At 38.2% G+C, this 16,398-nt stretch overlaps 1 protein-coding gene and 1 long non-coding RNA gene across 3 annotated transcripts; one reads left to right on the top strand and one right to left on the bottom strand.

The window, feature by feature from the left end:
* Positions 1–1,951: 1,951 nt before the first annotated feature.
* Positions 1,952–7,000, bottom strand: LOC122972921 (C-C chemokine receptor type 1-like). The gene is made up of 3 exons (XM_044340344.1): positions 6,956–7,000; positions 6,471–6,691; positions 1,952–3,687 (listed from the first exon to the last, which is right to left on the bottom strand). Exons 2-3 carry the CDS (start codon positions 6,662–6,664, stop codon positions 2,826–2,828), a joined length of 1,056 nt encoding a protein of 351 aa, XP_044196279.1. The 5' UTR covers positions 6,665–6,691; positions 6,956–7,000; the 3' UTR covers positions 1,952–2,825.
* On the top strand, positions 3,074–11,899 carry LOC122972922. Of its 2 annotated transcripts, XR_006399877.1 has the most exons (5): positions 3,074–3,159; positions 4,650–4,744; positions 5,987–6,055; positions 6,451–6,555; positions 11,310–11,899. It is a non-coding gene; the product is annotated as an uncharacterized LOC122972922 (long non-coding RNA). The 2 variants fall into 2 exon arrangements; XR_006399876.1 differs by lacking the exon at positions 3,074–3,159 and having other exon boundaries at positions 3,713–4,744.
* Positions 11,900–16,398: the final 4,499 nt, after the last annotated feature.

Raw genomic sequence — 16,398 nt, 5'->3', positions numbered from 1 at the left:
CACTGTAAAATATCAACTTTCTTTTTAAAAGGACATGATTCTTCATAAACACAACTAATAAAAAACCATAAACAACACAAGATTAAACCAACCAAACCAAAAATCAGATCAGATATACTTACAGGCATGGAAAGTGACTGGACAATGATTATACATGCTTGATTCATTGTTTTGGACTTTATTTGGATGCAGCAAAAGCTCCACTGTCTGGTGTTCAACAAAGTGCTCTTCTCATAATGTAAATTCTTACACTTAATCAGCCTTTTTTTTTTTCTTCAAAATGTTCTATAACATCCAAAAGTCCTTTACAAAGAGTTTTAACATTTGCTCAACTATGTAAGGATTAAGGAACTATGGATCCTTAACTTTGTTCAACAGCCCAACTTTTACATTCTGTCACACAGAGGTGATGCAGTTCACTGTAATATTGGATCATTGTATTTATTTTGTTTTGTTTTCCTTTTACAATTATTCATATTTAAAATTTCATACAGTATAAGTTATGATAAAAACTGAAACAGTGAAACACAGAGATTAATATATCAAGACATACCAAAAAAAACGATTACACAAAACAGACAGTAACTTCAACATCATTTTCAACACACCCTCACCGACTTCTTCGTGATACAGAATAACACTTCATGGGCCACATTGAGACAGAAGAGATATTACTATTTCCCCCCACCAGATTTCAGTCCATCTTTGGCTGCTGTTGCAGGTTCTTTGGGTGTATTCACTTTATAATAGTGCTAAAAGTCTCAATAGCAAACATTTTGCACATTGTTGACATTATTATTTCTAATTCCTAATTATGCTGTTGGTATCACATGGTATCCACGTGGCGAGGACAAGGATCATACAGTTGAGAAAACCCAAAAACTAATGTGGTGAGCTCCTTCCCTTCATCTGCTGATCCCTGAATCATGGAGCTAGGAACATACAGTATGTTTGGTGAGGGAATGACAATACAGGGCTCAACTGTGATTTTGCAACCTCTCCGGGTCACAGTTCACTAACTTCCACTTTTGTTTTTTGCCTGCGTTGCACTGCCAGCCATCTTTATGTGTTCCACACAAAGAATATGGCACATCTCATAGAAAATTTTATGTGCCAGAGGATGTTGCACAACAAAAGTAGTAGATTTTATGAACTCCTATAGACTTAAAGAGCATCTCTTTTTTTATATATATATACTGGATTTATAGTTCATGTATCATGAAAGTTATCCTGTGAAAGGTTAATTTATGATTTCATTAATTTAATGAGACATAAAAGCCGAAATTAAGTCTAAAAAGTTAGCATTTTGAGCATCGGCCTTGAAATTAACTTTTTTTTTTTCAACAACGCATCATATTACATCACAGAAGAGAGTCGCTCTCTGGTCCCAGTTACAGCACATTATATACATATATATAATATTGAGTGTGTCCTTACCAACTAAACTCAACTTTTTTCCATTTGTACCAAACTGCACAGAATTCCTTTTTTTGAGCTGTATCAGGACTGTTGTGTATGTACAAAGTATTGTCCTTTTTTATAGTCTGTAAACACTGCAGACTCACTCTGCAGCTAATGTAGCTCTCTTATTGGCCCTACTGGATGAGTGTGTGCACATATTTTTATATTATTAATCATTTCTGTCACCTGCCTGGCTACTGGTGAAAAAGGTGTTTCAACATTGAGCTATCACTCACATCCCCCATCCCATCTGCTGAATTTCTGTTGCTCAAGACTCCACTTCCTCTTTCCTCCCACTTGCAAAAAAAAAGGAAGCATTACTTTGTGCTAAAACTGCTATTCATTCTTTACAGCGGGACTTTTTTTCCTTCCTCTCAAATTTGGACTTTATTTGGATGCAATGAAAGCTCCACTGTCTGGTGTTCAAAATAGTGCTCTTATCATAATGCCAATTCTTACACTTAATCAGCCTTTTTTTTTCTTCAAAATGTTCTATAACATCCAAAAGTCCTTTACAAAGAGTTTTAACATTTGCTCAACTATGTAAGGATTAAGGAACTATTGATCCTTAACTTTGTTCAACAGCCCAACTTTTACATTCTGTCACACAGAGGTGATGCAGTTCACTGTAATATTGGGTGCAAAATTTGAAAGAACAGTGTATACAAAATAAATCATGATTGTGGCACTGTGGTGCATAACTAAGTGTGGTCTGACACATATACAGGCACAGGCGTGAATACTGTGCAGATGCTGATTATTAGATTATTTTTATGGTTAACCATAACCACAACCAGAACCCAGTAACCCTTAGAACATTCACTTTAAATCTAAGTGTTATTTATAAACTTATGAACACTAGAGGACAGAAGGTCTCCCAAATTAGTTTGTAAATTAACCTTAATGAAACCTTAAGAAAACCTTAAAAATCACTGGAGAATCAAGCTCAAATAGTTGACAAAAAGTCTGTAAATACTGTATATACAAAGAAGGAGTGGTGTGCTTTTCTGTAGGGATCCATCTCTTCCCATAGCTGAGCTAAACATACCTCTTCTGTCCACATTTACATATGTCATGATGGCATGGTCATGATGAAGAGGTAGCAGCTTTGTTTTGGGCTGGACAACAAACTTTCAAAACATGTTCTCACCTGCTTAAGAAAGGTGAAATTAGCAACATAACTAACTGACATATGGATGTTGTTATGGTTTATATTTCGGCTTTACTTCTGAAATAGGCAAAATGATATCCCTACTCATGTCATCACTTTCCACCTTAAAATACTTCCTTCTGTTGCTTGTAAAACCATGGTTTGTTCAACACATGGCAGGCCTGAGATACAAAGGGGTCCCTATCCCTAAAACTCAACTCAACTCAACATATGGTGTACTGTTCGTGGACATACTAGTTCTGCTGACCGGACTGACAGAAATATGCTTCTTTAACCCTGGGAAGCGTTTCACCAGCAGCTGTCTGAAGTAGTTCTGGAATTTTCTCCCAACAAATGTATAGAAGATGGGACTGATGCAGAAGTAAATGTGGGCAATGTCACGAGTGACTTGAAGTGCATAACCCCTCTTCTGCTTTTCCTTACAGGTCAGGTCTTCATCATCAATCAGTAGTAAAACATTGAATGGGGTCCAGCATATAAAAAACAACAGGACAATGACAAATATCAGCCTGACTGTCTTGAACTTGGTAACTGTCTTGGATGCTATGACAATGATAGCAATCCTAACATAGCAGTACACAATAACAATCAGAGGAAAGAGCAAGAAAAGGAAAAGTTGAAGGTAAAATCCAGATGCTCTTAGCTTGTCATCAATAGACGTTGTGCTAACAGGATGCTCCTGACAGAGTGTTTTGTTGGTCATATGATGAATAAAAGTTGTGTGGAGAATCATCTGTGGGATGCACGCCAGACCACTGACCAGCCACACCACAGCACAGGAGAGCAGCGCATAGCGTTGATTCCTCACTTGCGACACATGCAAGGAGTAAACGACAGCAAGGTGTCGGTCGAAGGTTAGGAGAGTTAGAAACAGAACAGAACTGTAGAAGCCCAGGTAGTAGACACTGCCTACAATCTTACACATTACTTCGCCAAAGATCCAGTAGGAGAGCTGCTTGTAGACTCCCAAGAAGGGAAGGCTGCTCACGAAGATCAGGGAGGACACCACTAGGTTCAGCAGCAAGATGTTGGTCACAGTGGTCAGCTTCTCAAACCTAACAAGTAGCCATTTAAAACAGAGACTATGGGTCACACAAGCATTTTTGACAGTAATATTTTGCAATAACTTCCAAACTGTGGATTGGTTGGTGGCAGTGAAGTAAATCTGAACATCTTTAGCATCAATTTTAGTGAAGTGTGACAACTAGATAAACTGCTTTGAAATCTGCTGAGTGACAGGTCATACTGTAGAGTCCTGAAATAGAGGAAGTTCACTCATTCAATGTTACACAATTCTCTCAGTTCAGTTTTTTGTGCACATTGTGCAGCTGTGCAGGATTGAGTGCAACATGTGGACGTTTAATGTGATAAGTAATGTGAGTTGACAAATTTGCCATCAAAGTTGAAAATACATGAAATGAATCTGCCTGAGAGTGCCACCCAGATGTACAGTAGTCTGTAAAGGAATCTAGTGCCAACAAGTATTTCAATTTGACCAGTACTTCATTTTTTGACCAAACACCTCAGAACTAATGATACTGTCATTAATGCAAAATAGCACATGTTAACATGCTAAATTAAGGTGGTGACCATAGTTAACATTATACTTGCTTAACATCAGCATGTAAGCAATGTCATTGTAAGCATGCCTCTTGGTTAGGTCTAACCTCAACCAAAGTGAATTTATCCAGACAAAGGTTATGTTTCTGCCAAACAGTATAAAATAAATCAAATTTTTCGGACACAATCTTGCTATTACTACCATTACAAGATTAACAACAAATTTCATGTTCCTTTAAAGGTTCTATATGTAAGAATCAGAAATTCCCTCTCATCAGTGACACCTGTGGCTGTTAAATAAGCTGTGGTCAATATCCTGGTGCTCGCCCCTGTGTGCTTGCAGGGCAAGACTATTGCAGATGATGTATATTTCCTCCCATACACTTCTCATAATTAAATAAAAGATCTCTAATGTTGTGCACCATGATTCAGCAAAGCATCTCTCACTCCCATTCAGTTTTGGCTTTGGCTGGGGACCAACACGCTGCGGTTTAGTTGTGAAAAGTGTGATTATCACGACCCCTGGACTACCAACAGGAAAAACGAAAAGGGGTAAGCTATGTTCTGCTATCACTCTGGAGCTTGTTTTCTGCTCATTTGTTCAGGAAATAATATTTTAGCTGCTCGTGCTCAGGAGTGGGCGATTTGTCATTGCAGGGGTGTTTTATTGTGAAATGTGTTGTGGTTGACAGAGGTTTGACGGATAGCACCGTTTTTGTTGTGTTGTCATGCCGGTTGTTTGTTAACGTTAGCAGGAGGGAGGCAAGGCTCTCTGAGTGTACAAAAACATCACTTCCATGGAAGTGACCTGGTGCCTTCACATAGAAATCAGTCCACGGAGTGTTGATTATCATCACTTGTTATTGAGCTATTTGCTTACTGTTGTCAAAACTTTCTGTCTTTCTAAGATTTTGTGTATCATATGCGATTGTCTATCATTTACAGAGGTTAATGCATCAAGGACCATTATTGATATTGATTTCATTTCATTCCAATTCTGCCTGTGGTTGAAAAAGCTGCACTGAAACTGTTGATTTTTGTCGATTGGCTTTTGAACCATCAACAAAAATCAACTACGCTTTGTGATAAAAGGAAATGAGGCTGGTTTAGAGATTTCATTTGTAATCTCTGAGCTATGAATGGTCCAATAGACATAGAAATAGAAACAGAAATTGGCTCTTTACTTCTCTTGAGCTCTCACCTTTGTCAGCATGCAGTTGACATAACATCTCTTCGACCCTCTGTAATATGCTGTATTATAAACACTCTTACAGTCCAAGACCCAAGGAGACTTTTCGGATACCATCTCATTTGTGTTTCCATGAACATCGTACATATTTTCACAGTTGCTTGCTCACAAAGGTAGAGAGAGAGCAGTGGTGTAGACAGTGACAGAGTAGAGGAATTCTTAGGGGTCTTAGAGAGAGGAACTTTACCTACTGAATAGCTACAGTATTCCTCTCTCAGTGGGCACAAAAATAAGGAGCTCCTACCATGATTTCATTAGCCATGTTTCCATTAGATTCGCAAGATAATTTTAAGCGAACTTTTGAAATGTCGCAAAAAGGAAAATACGAATTAAGTGCGTTTCTATCAACTGGTTTGAAGCAAATAAACTAGGTTACACAACACGTAGTTTCATCAGTAAATGGAGGTATATGCTTAAATAATCTGCCAGTAATGGTTGTAAAGGTTGCCAGTAGAGGTTGCCAAGCAGAAACCAAAAAAAATATGGAGTGAGGTCTTCAGGAATTTGTTTCAATTGGGCAAGTTGTCATTGTTCTTTCATGTCAGCTAGTATTAAACATACATCATGCTATCTGGAGAGGCCGGAAGACGCCGAGAGCAGAAACAGCTGATCATGTGAGTAAAACATTTGCTACGTCATTATTTATTTGACAAATAAATTTCCATCACCCAATTTGCACATAAACTCTTTTTCAGCATTTCCAAAATCCACCTCAAGCAAGCGTAAAAACATTTTGCGAAATTGAGGACGTTAGGTTAATGGAAAAATGGCTGGTGTCTGATTTCCCAGAATTCTGGGATCTGTAGTATTAAATCACAATTGATGTTAAACTGTAAAGATTACAACTTTCATTTACTCTTTGTAGACTATTTCAATTACACTGTAATTCACAGATATATATATAAATATATATAGTAAGGATTGTGTGTGTTTTACAAGTTTACAAATTGTACATTTGCTACCTCTAATTGCTTTAAACTGCTTAACCGATAATTTGTTTGAATTTAAGAGTTTTCTTTGTCTACTCACCGATGGATGATGACCAGGACCAGCCCATTGCCAAAGAGACTGAAGAGAAACATGAAGTAGTAAATGGTGGACAGTTGAGCTCCCAGTAAGTTTTCACCATCACTACTACATAGTCCAGCCAGTGGCTCATTGTCATACTCATACTCGCCAAAGCAATAGATTAAGTTTAAATAAGGAGGAGTTGTTGATTCCATCTTCTCCTCAAACGTTAGCAGGGAAATCTGTCAGAAACACAAATGCAACCGTCATACACAGCATTCACAACATGATGCAACAATGCAGTCAGTATGAAATTGAAATTGTAAAATTATCAATCTTTTGAAAATATATAGTAGTATATAAGAGCTATTCAATTCTGCATATATGCTTCTATAAGGCATGGAAATAAGGAGAGCTAGAAAACAATCCCTTTAACTGAAAACCTCCAAGGAGCTCAAATCCGATGTTTGTGGGAATGAGGATCAGGCTGAGCTGAACTGACTTACCACCTGGCCAGCAGAGGAGCTTCTCCTTGTTGTCTGACTCACAGCTCAGCTCAAGTCACTCCATTATAAGTCAGCCAGCTAGGGGAAGGAAGTACCAGAAAAGTGTCTTGTCATTTGGTACGGCTTGTCCAATTGGGGACATATGCCTTGTCACGTGTAGACAGCTGTTAAAATAGAAGCATATCTGTTCTGTCAGACAGACATGCGTGAGACACACAATTGAAAAACATGGCTGAAACACTTTCTGTGTAGGCACAACACAGTGTTAGTCTGAACATGGCAAAAGTGTCAGATGGTTAAAGTTAGGTAAAGATCATGGTTTGGGCTGACTGTGGTTAAGCAACTAAAACACTTGGTTTTTTCACATCCATCCATCAAACCATGAGATGCTGACTCGTCTAATATGGTCTAATATTCCTAATGATGCTGGACTGAAAGGCTGCAGACTGATATTAATACACATAATGTTATTTCAGATCAATGAAGTTCTCAGTTCACCAGTCCCATTGATACATTTACCTGAACACAAGCTGGTAGACAGCTATATACTTATATACCGTATACATACTAACTATATACTTATTGTACTTAAAAATCTTTTTAGATAGGTATAATAGTTCATTCTTATGAATGCAGTGTGAGGTGTATTCTGTAATCCAGCATGATTTCATGAAAAATCACCAGGTCTTGGTTCTCGATGCTTGCGTTTGGCAGAAACTGTCCCACTCTCTGCCTGCTCAGCCTGCTCTCAGATTGTAGGCAGGTTGCCCCAGTGTAGCTGCAGCCTTACTGTCACACACACTCTCTCTCTCTCGACCACACACATGCTACGCACTGAGCTACTCCTTAAAGGAGCTACACTACTTGTATAACACATTTTAGTTTAGAAAATATCTTAAAATACATTTTTTTAAAAATTGCCAATGCTTAGGCCTGGTGGGCCGCTGGGCTTGCATTACACTGGCAGAAACCTTGAATAATAAAAACAAGGGAGGGGAGGCAGGTCTAAAGTGGATTCTTTTACTGTGCTAAAGCGTCCTTTTTGAGTAAAATGTTAATAAAATCAAGAAATGTTGTTGACTTCAGGAAGTCAGCACCAAACCTGACAGTCAAAGACTGAAATTGACAGCAAGCAGAGTTTTGAGTTAAGTGTGAAGACCATTTTGAAAAAAGTGCAAAAATGAAAAAAAAAAAAAGGTTTCTTTGAAGTCATGATGGGGTTTATTTTCTCAGTTTCCATCTTCTGGATCTTTTTTCTTACCTGATCTGTGTCCCGGGGAACAAACGTGTTTAGAGTTCATTGGAGTCATTGTGCTAAATCAAGTCACTGATATGGACAAAACTGCTCAGTAATGCCCATCTGACCTTCATACAGAAAGAGCTGGGATCCTATTGTCAAGTCTTAACATTTTGAATGTATGAAATATAATTTTTACCTTTATGAAATAATCTCTGAATTCATTAAAGTGAAACTGTGCCTTTCTTGCTGCTGTATTGTCACTCTTCTGCTGAAGTGTTACTGTGATGACCAACACAGATATGTTGTGAAAGATTGTTACTGTGACAACGCATCTGATAGCTTTCACATAGCACTTTGGTACTAGGCCAGTTGCACAGCTGTTGTACTTCTGTAGAAAATTGCATAAGAGACTTTTTTTTATGACAGTTTTTAGATTCAGATCAACTTTTTAATCCCAGTTGGGAAATTAATTTGGTTCTATGCTCCAGACATAAAAGCACCATAGAATCCACAGTAAAAACAATAGAATACTCAATACGGCCAAAATGCTAGGTGCACTGCAAAGAGCAGCTTTCTGCACCTTTTTTTATATTGTTGTGGATCGCCTGTCCTTAGCCTAATTGTTATTTTTTCTGTGAAGTAAACTCACTCCAGGCCTGCTGTGTTCTGTTCAGATCATGCTAACTGTGGTTGGTAAAGTCATATAAATCAAACAAAAACAGTCAATCCAAAATCAGTAAAATCAAATTTGATATAAAAGTGCAAGTGTGCAATGACCAGCTAAGAGACCTATTAATCAGACCTGCATGTTATACAAGCTGATGGCTTGAGGAATAATAGAGTTCTTGTATCTATTTGTTTTGAGTTTTCTTTGTAGAAGTCTCTTTCCTCGGGTCAGGTTGCTGTTGCGACTGAATTTGGAGTGAAGGGGAAAAGTTCTATCCTGTAAAACTTTTTCTAGTTTTTGGAGGATGAGTTTGGTGAACAGGCTGATGGCTGTTTCTTGGTCAGTGCCTGTATTTTTTTTCCCTTTTCTCTAACCCTAACCAAGTGGTTTTTGTGCCCAAACCTAACCAGACCTTAACCACAGCGTTGTCACACCATAAAACATCATTATTTTTTAACAGTGATTTGTAACGGTTTTGGAAAGCAGATTGATTGATTGTTTAATTATGAGGATATGTTGACTTTTATATGTGAAACCAAAAAGACTGCTGCACATATACTGTAAATTCTCAAAGACTGCTGGCATTAAAGCCAGTATTCAAATTCAGTAATAGCAGGGCATGCAGATGGTACAAACAGATAGAGGCTGAGCTCTAAGAAAGGCTGCTAAATTATTTCCACTATCATTATTTACATGGTAAATGTAGCATAACGTACATTTCAATATCACTACAACAGTGTCATTCACAGCACCTGTTGCCCCAACAGTTTTTCTTTTTAACTGAAATGCTGCTATCACTAAACACTTCCTATGGTGTATTGATAAAGCCCAACGGAAACAGACTCAATCATGATTTAAAATAAGCATGTGACTTCAAACCTCTCAAGCTTCCACTCCAGTGATGTGACATAAACATCAGGGGCCAGAAGCATAAAACTCTGTGTAGATTCATGACTGAAACTATGTGTATACACAAAGCCAGAAATGTGCATATGCATTCTTTTCGTCAGATTTATAAAGTCATGTGTACACATGGTTCTGTATTATACATCTCAGTCAACTGGGTTGAAGAACTGGGCGCACATGCACGAACCTCATTTCCACCCCCACAATGAGCCATAAATGGATGAAGACATGCCCTGAACCAGCTGTTTTCATATCAGTTTGCTGCCTGCTCCACCAGTCTGTACACCTTTCAACGAAACAAACAGGAGAGAAGTGCAGTTTCACCAATTGTGTTGCACCGGCTCCAACAGCAGAACAGCTGTCATTACGCGCTGCCATTACACATGGCTGTGCGGCTCTTCATACTATCCATATCATTAATTTATTACATGGACCTGTAAACCATCGTCAGCAGTGATATCTCAGAAATGTAATCATACTTTGCAGCACTCATATCTTAACCAACTTTACAAGGTGTGTCACAACTAAATAACTAGTTTAAGCAAACGTTTCAAAAAGGAGGAAATAGTGCTTTTGTTTTTTAATCCACATATTAATACACATGTGGTTCTCTAGTGAGTGCTTGCTTGCTTCTAAAATGTGAAGATTTTCTACATTACTTACATTACAGGTTTGAGCAACTTGTCAAAGTAATTGATAATGGAAATAATCACTGGTAGCAGCCTTTTATAGGCACTGACAAACAACCTCTTTTGTTTCTTAGGTTTGAATCTTGATGAAGAAGATGCAGTCGAATAGAATAGGACAATTTCTTTGGTAGAAAGTAGTTCCAGTGAAAACGAGTCTACTGGGCTATTCCAGTGTAATAGCCCGTCCAAATTTGAAGTCTCAGTTTGCTCACTGTATGGAGGATGCTTTGGGATGGAATCAGATAATGGTCACAAATATTTTTAGCTTGTGAAATTGTTTTTGAAGGTGTAATACAGTTTTGTAGCTGTAGAAATATTTTGTGTATGTGTAATTAAATGTTGTGTAGGATTTTTTTCAACAGTGAGGTTTCACAAAGTCTGAGACAGACACACCTACCTGTGTTTACAACAGTGAAGTTACATGAGAGACAGACACACAATTTCCTACCAGTGTGTGCAACACTGAAGTTACAACTACAAACTGGCAGGCACTTTTCAAGCTGAAGGCAAACTAATCACTTGGCATGTTTGATGTAAGCAATGCTAGGCTTACCATTAAAACATGCTTCTGAGGAAAAATTGCCCTGAGCTAGTTGTATCTCCAGATGGATCAGCAGTTGAAGTAATTGTATGATTATAATGAGTTGTGCTGCCATTGGTGATGTTGAAGCTTTATTTCTAACATCTTCTTAATATATCCAGTCTTGTCTTGTGCCAATGAGTAAAATAATTTACTTTCTGTGTAGTTGCTAAATACATCAGTGAGAAGAGGCACTGTAGCAGACATATCATTTGTGTGAACTGATATCACCCATTTGCTAGTGGACATGAGTTGTCATTCTCATATTTCAGATGCTGAAGGAGGCCAAAGACTACAGCTCCATCCCAAAAGTTCAGAGGGCCATGGTAATAAAATGAGTGTTGTCAGGGTCTAGGATGCCACAACTTTGATCCAGAAGGCCAGATGATCCACATCAGCCTGGTTCACAGTCTGCTGTACCATCCTTGACCACTCAGGAGCAACCGTAGACACACAGATCAACAGGAGGCATGACATGCATGAAAATGTATCACTGACTCCACTGCTGTGCAAGAGGTGGTTGTTACACTTAAGTCATTCATACAAAATATGAATATTGTTCATCCAGTTAATCTATTTGACATAAGTGTCAGTTGTGGTCAAACTATCAGTGCTGCTTTCTGAAAACAGAAAAGTAACAAAGTATCTCAAAACAACACAGGCGACATCTGTGTATTATTAATGTTTCCAAACAGAAACTTTTCTTTTTTTTTCCTTGGCATGTAAGGATTCCATCTGTGGATTCTTTGAGATTTTTAATTGTATTTTTTCCTGTAAAAAGTCATAATTCATATTGTGTAGCTTGTTAAAGACTGCGTGTCATAATTAACAGTTAATTGATTTGTCCATGCCATTAAAAGTGAGGGTCTAGTAAAAAATAGTTTGTGGTACAATGATGTAACAAACAAGTATTTGTTCAGAAACAATTCACTGTAGTCACTTAATTGTAAAAGAAGCAATAGCACAAGAGATATTACATAGCAAATAAAAATACATAAGTAACCAATTTACAATATAAAGCACCTCAGACTATTTACAATCGAAAATTGAAATGAAAGCTACATCCTCATACAGATGAAACTGTGCTTTCTGTGACAGTGTGTGACCTGGACCAAGAGTTCCACACTGCCATGCCAATACTGTCTGTTATCCTCTGCTGTGTCTGACAGGTCAACTATGACCTGAGTGTCATTCTTTATATCTGATCCTCTGTGCAACATTCCCTCCTGTGAACCTCCATATGCAGCAGCGTTGGAATTGTCTCTGCTCATTGGTTGTAGCATCTCCTCTCCACAGCTGTGGGTATTTTCCCGCATATCTGACCAACACACTGAGCAGGATCCTCAGCACCAGGATCATCAACACCCTCTGCACGGCACATAGCCCCTGCTATGCTCCTGTCCACTGCTCACTGAATTCAACATCAGCTCTACCTGTGCCAAGAAACAGAATAAGATTAAAATGCAAACCAATCACAGCACAAAAAATATAGTCAACTTCCTGCAAATTTACTGGCTTACTGTTACCATTAACCTTACCTAAGCTAATAGCTAATGCTAACTTTATCTTAGTAAGCAAGCTAATATAAACCTCATACTATCCTCACATTTACAACGAAGCTTCTGTAATCCCACAGAAGCTAAACTGTCCACAAAATTGTAAACACTAAAGAGTGGGCTAGTGTTCATGTCTATATGCCATTATGGTACATGTCTCCATTCTTGGTTTACTTTCAGCTTGAAAAGTTCAAATAGCTGATGCTGCTACTTTTATTTTTATAACTACCAAGGAATAGAGATGAATGGGAAACACTAAACATATAACAACTAAAATGAATGAATAAATGGATGCATGAATGAATGGGTAAATTAAATTAAGTTACTGCTGACAAAATGAATGAATTAATGAATTAATGTTATCAAAAACAAGTCAAATGCAATGAGGGGCCAAGAATCTAACTACAACATGGTTTTCCCACTATTTCCTTGGTGATGAAAGGCCGATGATGAGGCACCAAGCAAGGCGAAACAGTCAGATGAGAATCATTGCAGTAGGTTCAGTGAAGCAACTTTGGTTCACTAAGTCTTTTGCCTCTTAATTGAGTCTTTTTCTGGAGCTCTCAGCTCTCATCACAAAAAAGGACTAAAAACTAAGAGGCGAAGAAGAAGGGGTCAGACAAAGAATTGTAAAACTTCTTATAGCTAGGAGGCGTGTTTTTGAAAAAAGGATCCTTGGCGCTCTTTTGAGGGACCACATGGATTACTAATTAAATCCTTTGTGTGAGAAAGGGAAGAAGAAAACTGGCCTCTAACTTTAAAGGGAAATAATTTAAATCATATCAGATATCTGAAAATTACACGCTTGTATATTGAATACTCACTCATTCTGTCATCAATGTTATCAACACATCATGAAACAGTGAGAACACTTAGAAAATGTAATGTTGATTAACCAAATAAAATACAGAATAAAATCAATAAACCTTTATTTGCCAATCTGTAATTAAACCTATTAAGAAAGCATTATCCTAGCAATCGAACCATAGCTCAAAGATGCACTTTCACATAATACATTATATCAAATAAATCAAATGCAATAATATGTGTGACTTACAATTTGCACATTTTGAAGCAGAGTTTGAATTCCCATAATAAACCAAATTAAATTATTTTAAACACATCAAAAGTTAACATTTGTTAGATAAGTCTAGATACATAATTTTACACATTTTTGGTGGCATTCTTGACCAATTCAGATGTTTTATTGTATATAAAAAAAAAGAGAGAAGGAGAGCCACTCAAAGGAAAGCAGGTTCTCTCAAAATTTACTTAAGACATGGGAGCTAGCATAAGAAGGGAGGATGGCCCATCCAGGTTGAGCAGTCTGTTTGTATCTGAGAAGAAAAACAAAGTCCAATTTAATATCCAAAACTGTTCATTTTCTCTCCATAACTGGTGGTGAGAAGCCTGGATTTTTAGTCCTGTCCAATGTTTCCTTGACATCCTTATGCCTTTAGGTCAGAAGTCACTGGGTCCGTGTGTGTGTGCTCCTGCACCCACACAGACAGATTGTTAGGCCAAAAGGAATCATAATGTTTTTGAAAGAATTAAATGTTTCCTCTTAAATTCCTGGGTTCATTATCCTACAACAGTACTTGTTTCTGAAATGCATCAGGCTTCTGCAGATGGTCCGTTGCATATGTGTGATTTTATGATGAGGACACCGATAAGGTTTTCTTTTACTGACTCTTCCATGGAGGTCTTGTTTGTGCGAGCATCACTGCACAGTGGAACGGTGCACAACCACTCCTGAGTCTGCTAAATCTTCCTGCAGGTTTTTTGCAGTCCAGCAGGGGTTTTGATTTGCCTTTCTGACCAGCATACAAGCAGGTGTCTTCAAGAGTTTTCTTGGTCTTCCAGATATCATCTTGACATCCACGGTTCCCCTAAACTGCCATGTCTTAATTACATTTTGCACTGTGGAAACTGCAAGCTGACAACACTTATCTTCTTGTAGCCTTCCCCTGCATTGTGGACATCAATAACTTTCATTTTCAGAGTCTTACATAGTTGCTTAGAGGAACCCATGGTTGCTGAGTGTTCATGCAAGATTTGAAGAGTCAGAGTATTTGTAAAGCTCTGACATTGGCACCAGCTGACATTTCCAAATGAGAACTGTTGACATGCCTCAGGCCTAATGAGCTGATTAAGGTCTGAGACGTGAAAAATACGGAAAAATGCAATGTTCACATAAAAAAAAAATCAGTGTTTCTCTGATGCTGTTTGGTGGGCACAGGACGTCTGGAATTATAACAGTGAGGCTGGGAAAGTCATTTTCAGTCTGAATGTTTCATTTTTTGATTTGAGCACATCGTGTCATCAGAAAGAGTGTCTAATTATGTGGTGAATGAATAAAATTTCAACATTTTAATAAGAAAAAATTCAAAATTGAATGAATATCAATGGATTTGATTTAATACACAGAAGAGCTGCAGCAGAGTTTTTTTTCCCTCTTCCTCTTTCCTCTCACAGACACAGGCACTGCTACAAGCAAGTTTTTTTTCTTTCTCTCCGTCTCTGTTCATTCAGCTTAGGTGCTGTAAAACACCCAAAGAGTAAAACATTCTGCTTTCCGTAAACTTTAGTAAGGATTAAATCACCTGTTTATTAATGAGTGATGAGGTGGTTCAAAACCAGGAAAAGGGACGAGGTCTGCATAGAAGAGATAACTTCTTGATAATTACAGAGTAATTACAATCAGACCACTGAGAGATTGGTACCAAAAATAGTTAACAGGAAAAAGAACCAAGTGATGTGAAATGTGTAATGTCTCACCCATAGTTCAATATATGCTGAAGATATATGGTGAACAAAGCTGTAGTCAACTTAAGGTCTCAGAATTTGGCTTCCCCTCAGAAGGAGTTTCAGCCCAAGACAGCTGGAAAAAATTAAAAAAGAATATGGAGAAAAAGGAAGAGCAAGATAAAAGAAAGCAGAAGAGAGGTCAAATAAAGAAAGAAGTTCATTCCTTTTACTGGAGATTGGAAAACATTTATGCTACGGCAGGAAGAGGTAAATAAAAGAAACAGAAAGCAATAGCAGTAGTATCAGCAATAGGTCAGGGAGGGCTTCAAACCAGTCTGTGCAGTGTCTCAAAAAAGATACATGGGATTCTCACCTAGATGCGGCCCCGCTATGACATCTTCAACCACAAACCAGCCCTCAAGGAGAAGAAGACCACAACCCCAGAAAGGTCCTGGCACACCACCCTCGCTGAATACTCCAAGGTTCTTGAGTTACCACCCCCAACAAGAGTGGGGACCAAAGACACCAACAATGTGATCCTCCATCAGACACGAAAGGCTTCTCCAATTACTCAAAATGTTTCTGTGAAAGATGTCAAAAACAATAGTGCTGTAGCAAAGGTGTTGATAAGACAATAATTTTCAGATTTGGGATTCCAAGAAATATCAGTAATGATAATGGCACACATTTTTGAACAAAGCAATCATTTTACTATCTGAATATTTGGGAATTGACCTAAAACAACACTGTGCCTGCCACTCACAAAGTGGAGGGGTAGTAGAGAGAGAAAATGGCATTCATGTTGGAACCAGACCAGGTGGCAAGGACCATACCAGGTTCTCCTCACCACCACCTCAGCAGGTTGCAAAGAGAGCAGTGTGGGTGCCCGCCAGCCACTGTATGGGTAAAGGTGCTGCCACTTGAGACAGAGGCCCAAGGAGAGAGGAAGAAAATCCCACACCGCTCACAGATGAGCAAGAGAGGTAATTGAAGGTGAAGGCCGCTCTCTCTGAGGTTTAAAAACCTACTGAAAGTCAACGGAGGCCATATGTCAGAG

The sequence above is a fragment of the Thunnus albacares genome, chromosome 21, assembly GCF_914725855.1.
Source record: "Thunnus albacares chromosome 21, fThuAlb1.1, whole genome shotgun sequence".
Classification (NCBI taxonomy): domain Eukaryota; kingdom Metazoa; phylum Chordata; class Actinopteri; order Scombriformes; family Scombridae; genus Thunnus; species Thunnus albacares.
The sequence above is the reverse complement of the archived record's forward strand: the minus strand, read 5'-3'. Positions and strand labels throughout refer to the sequence as shown.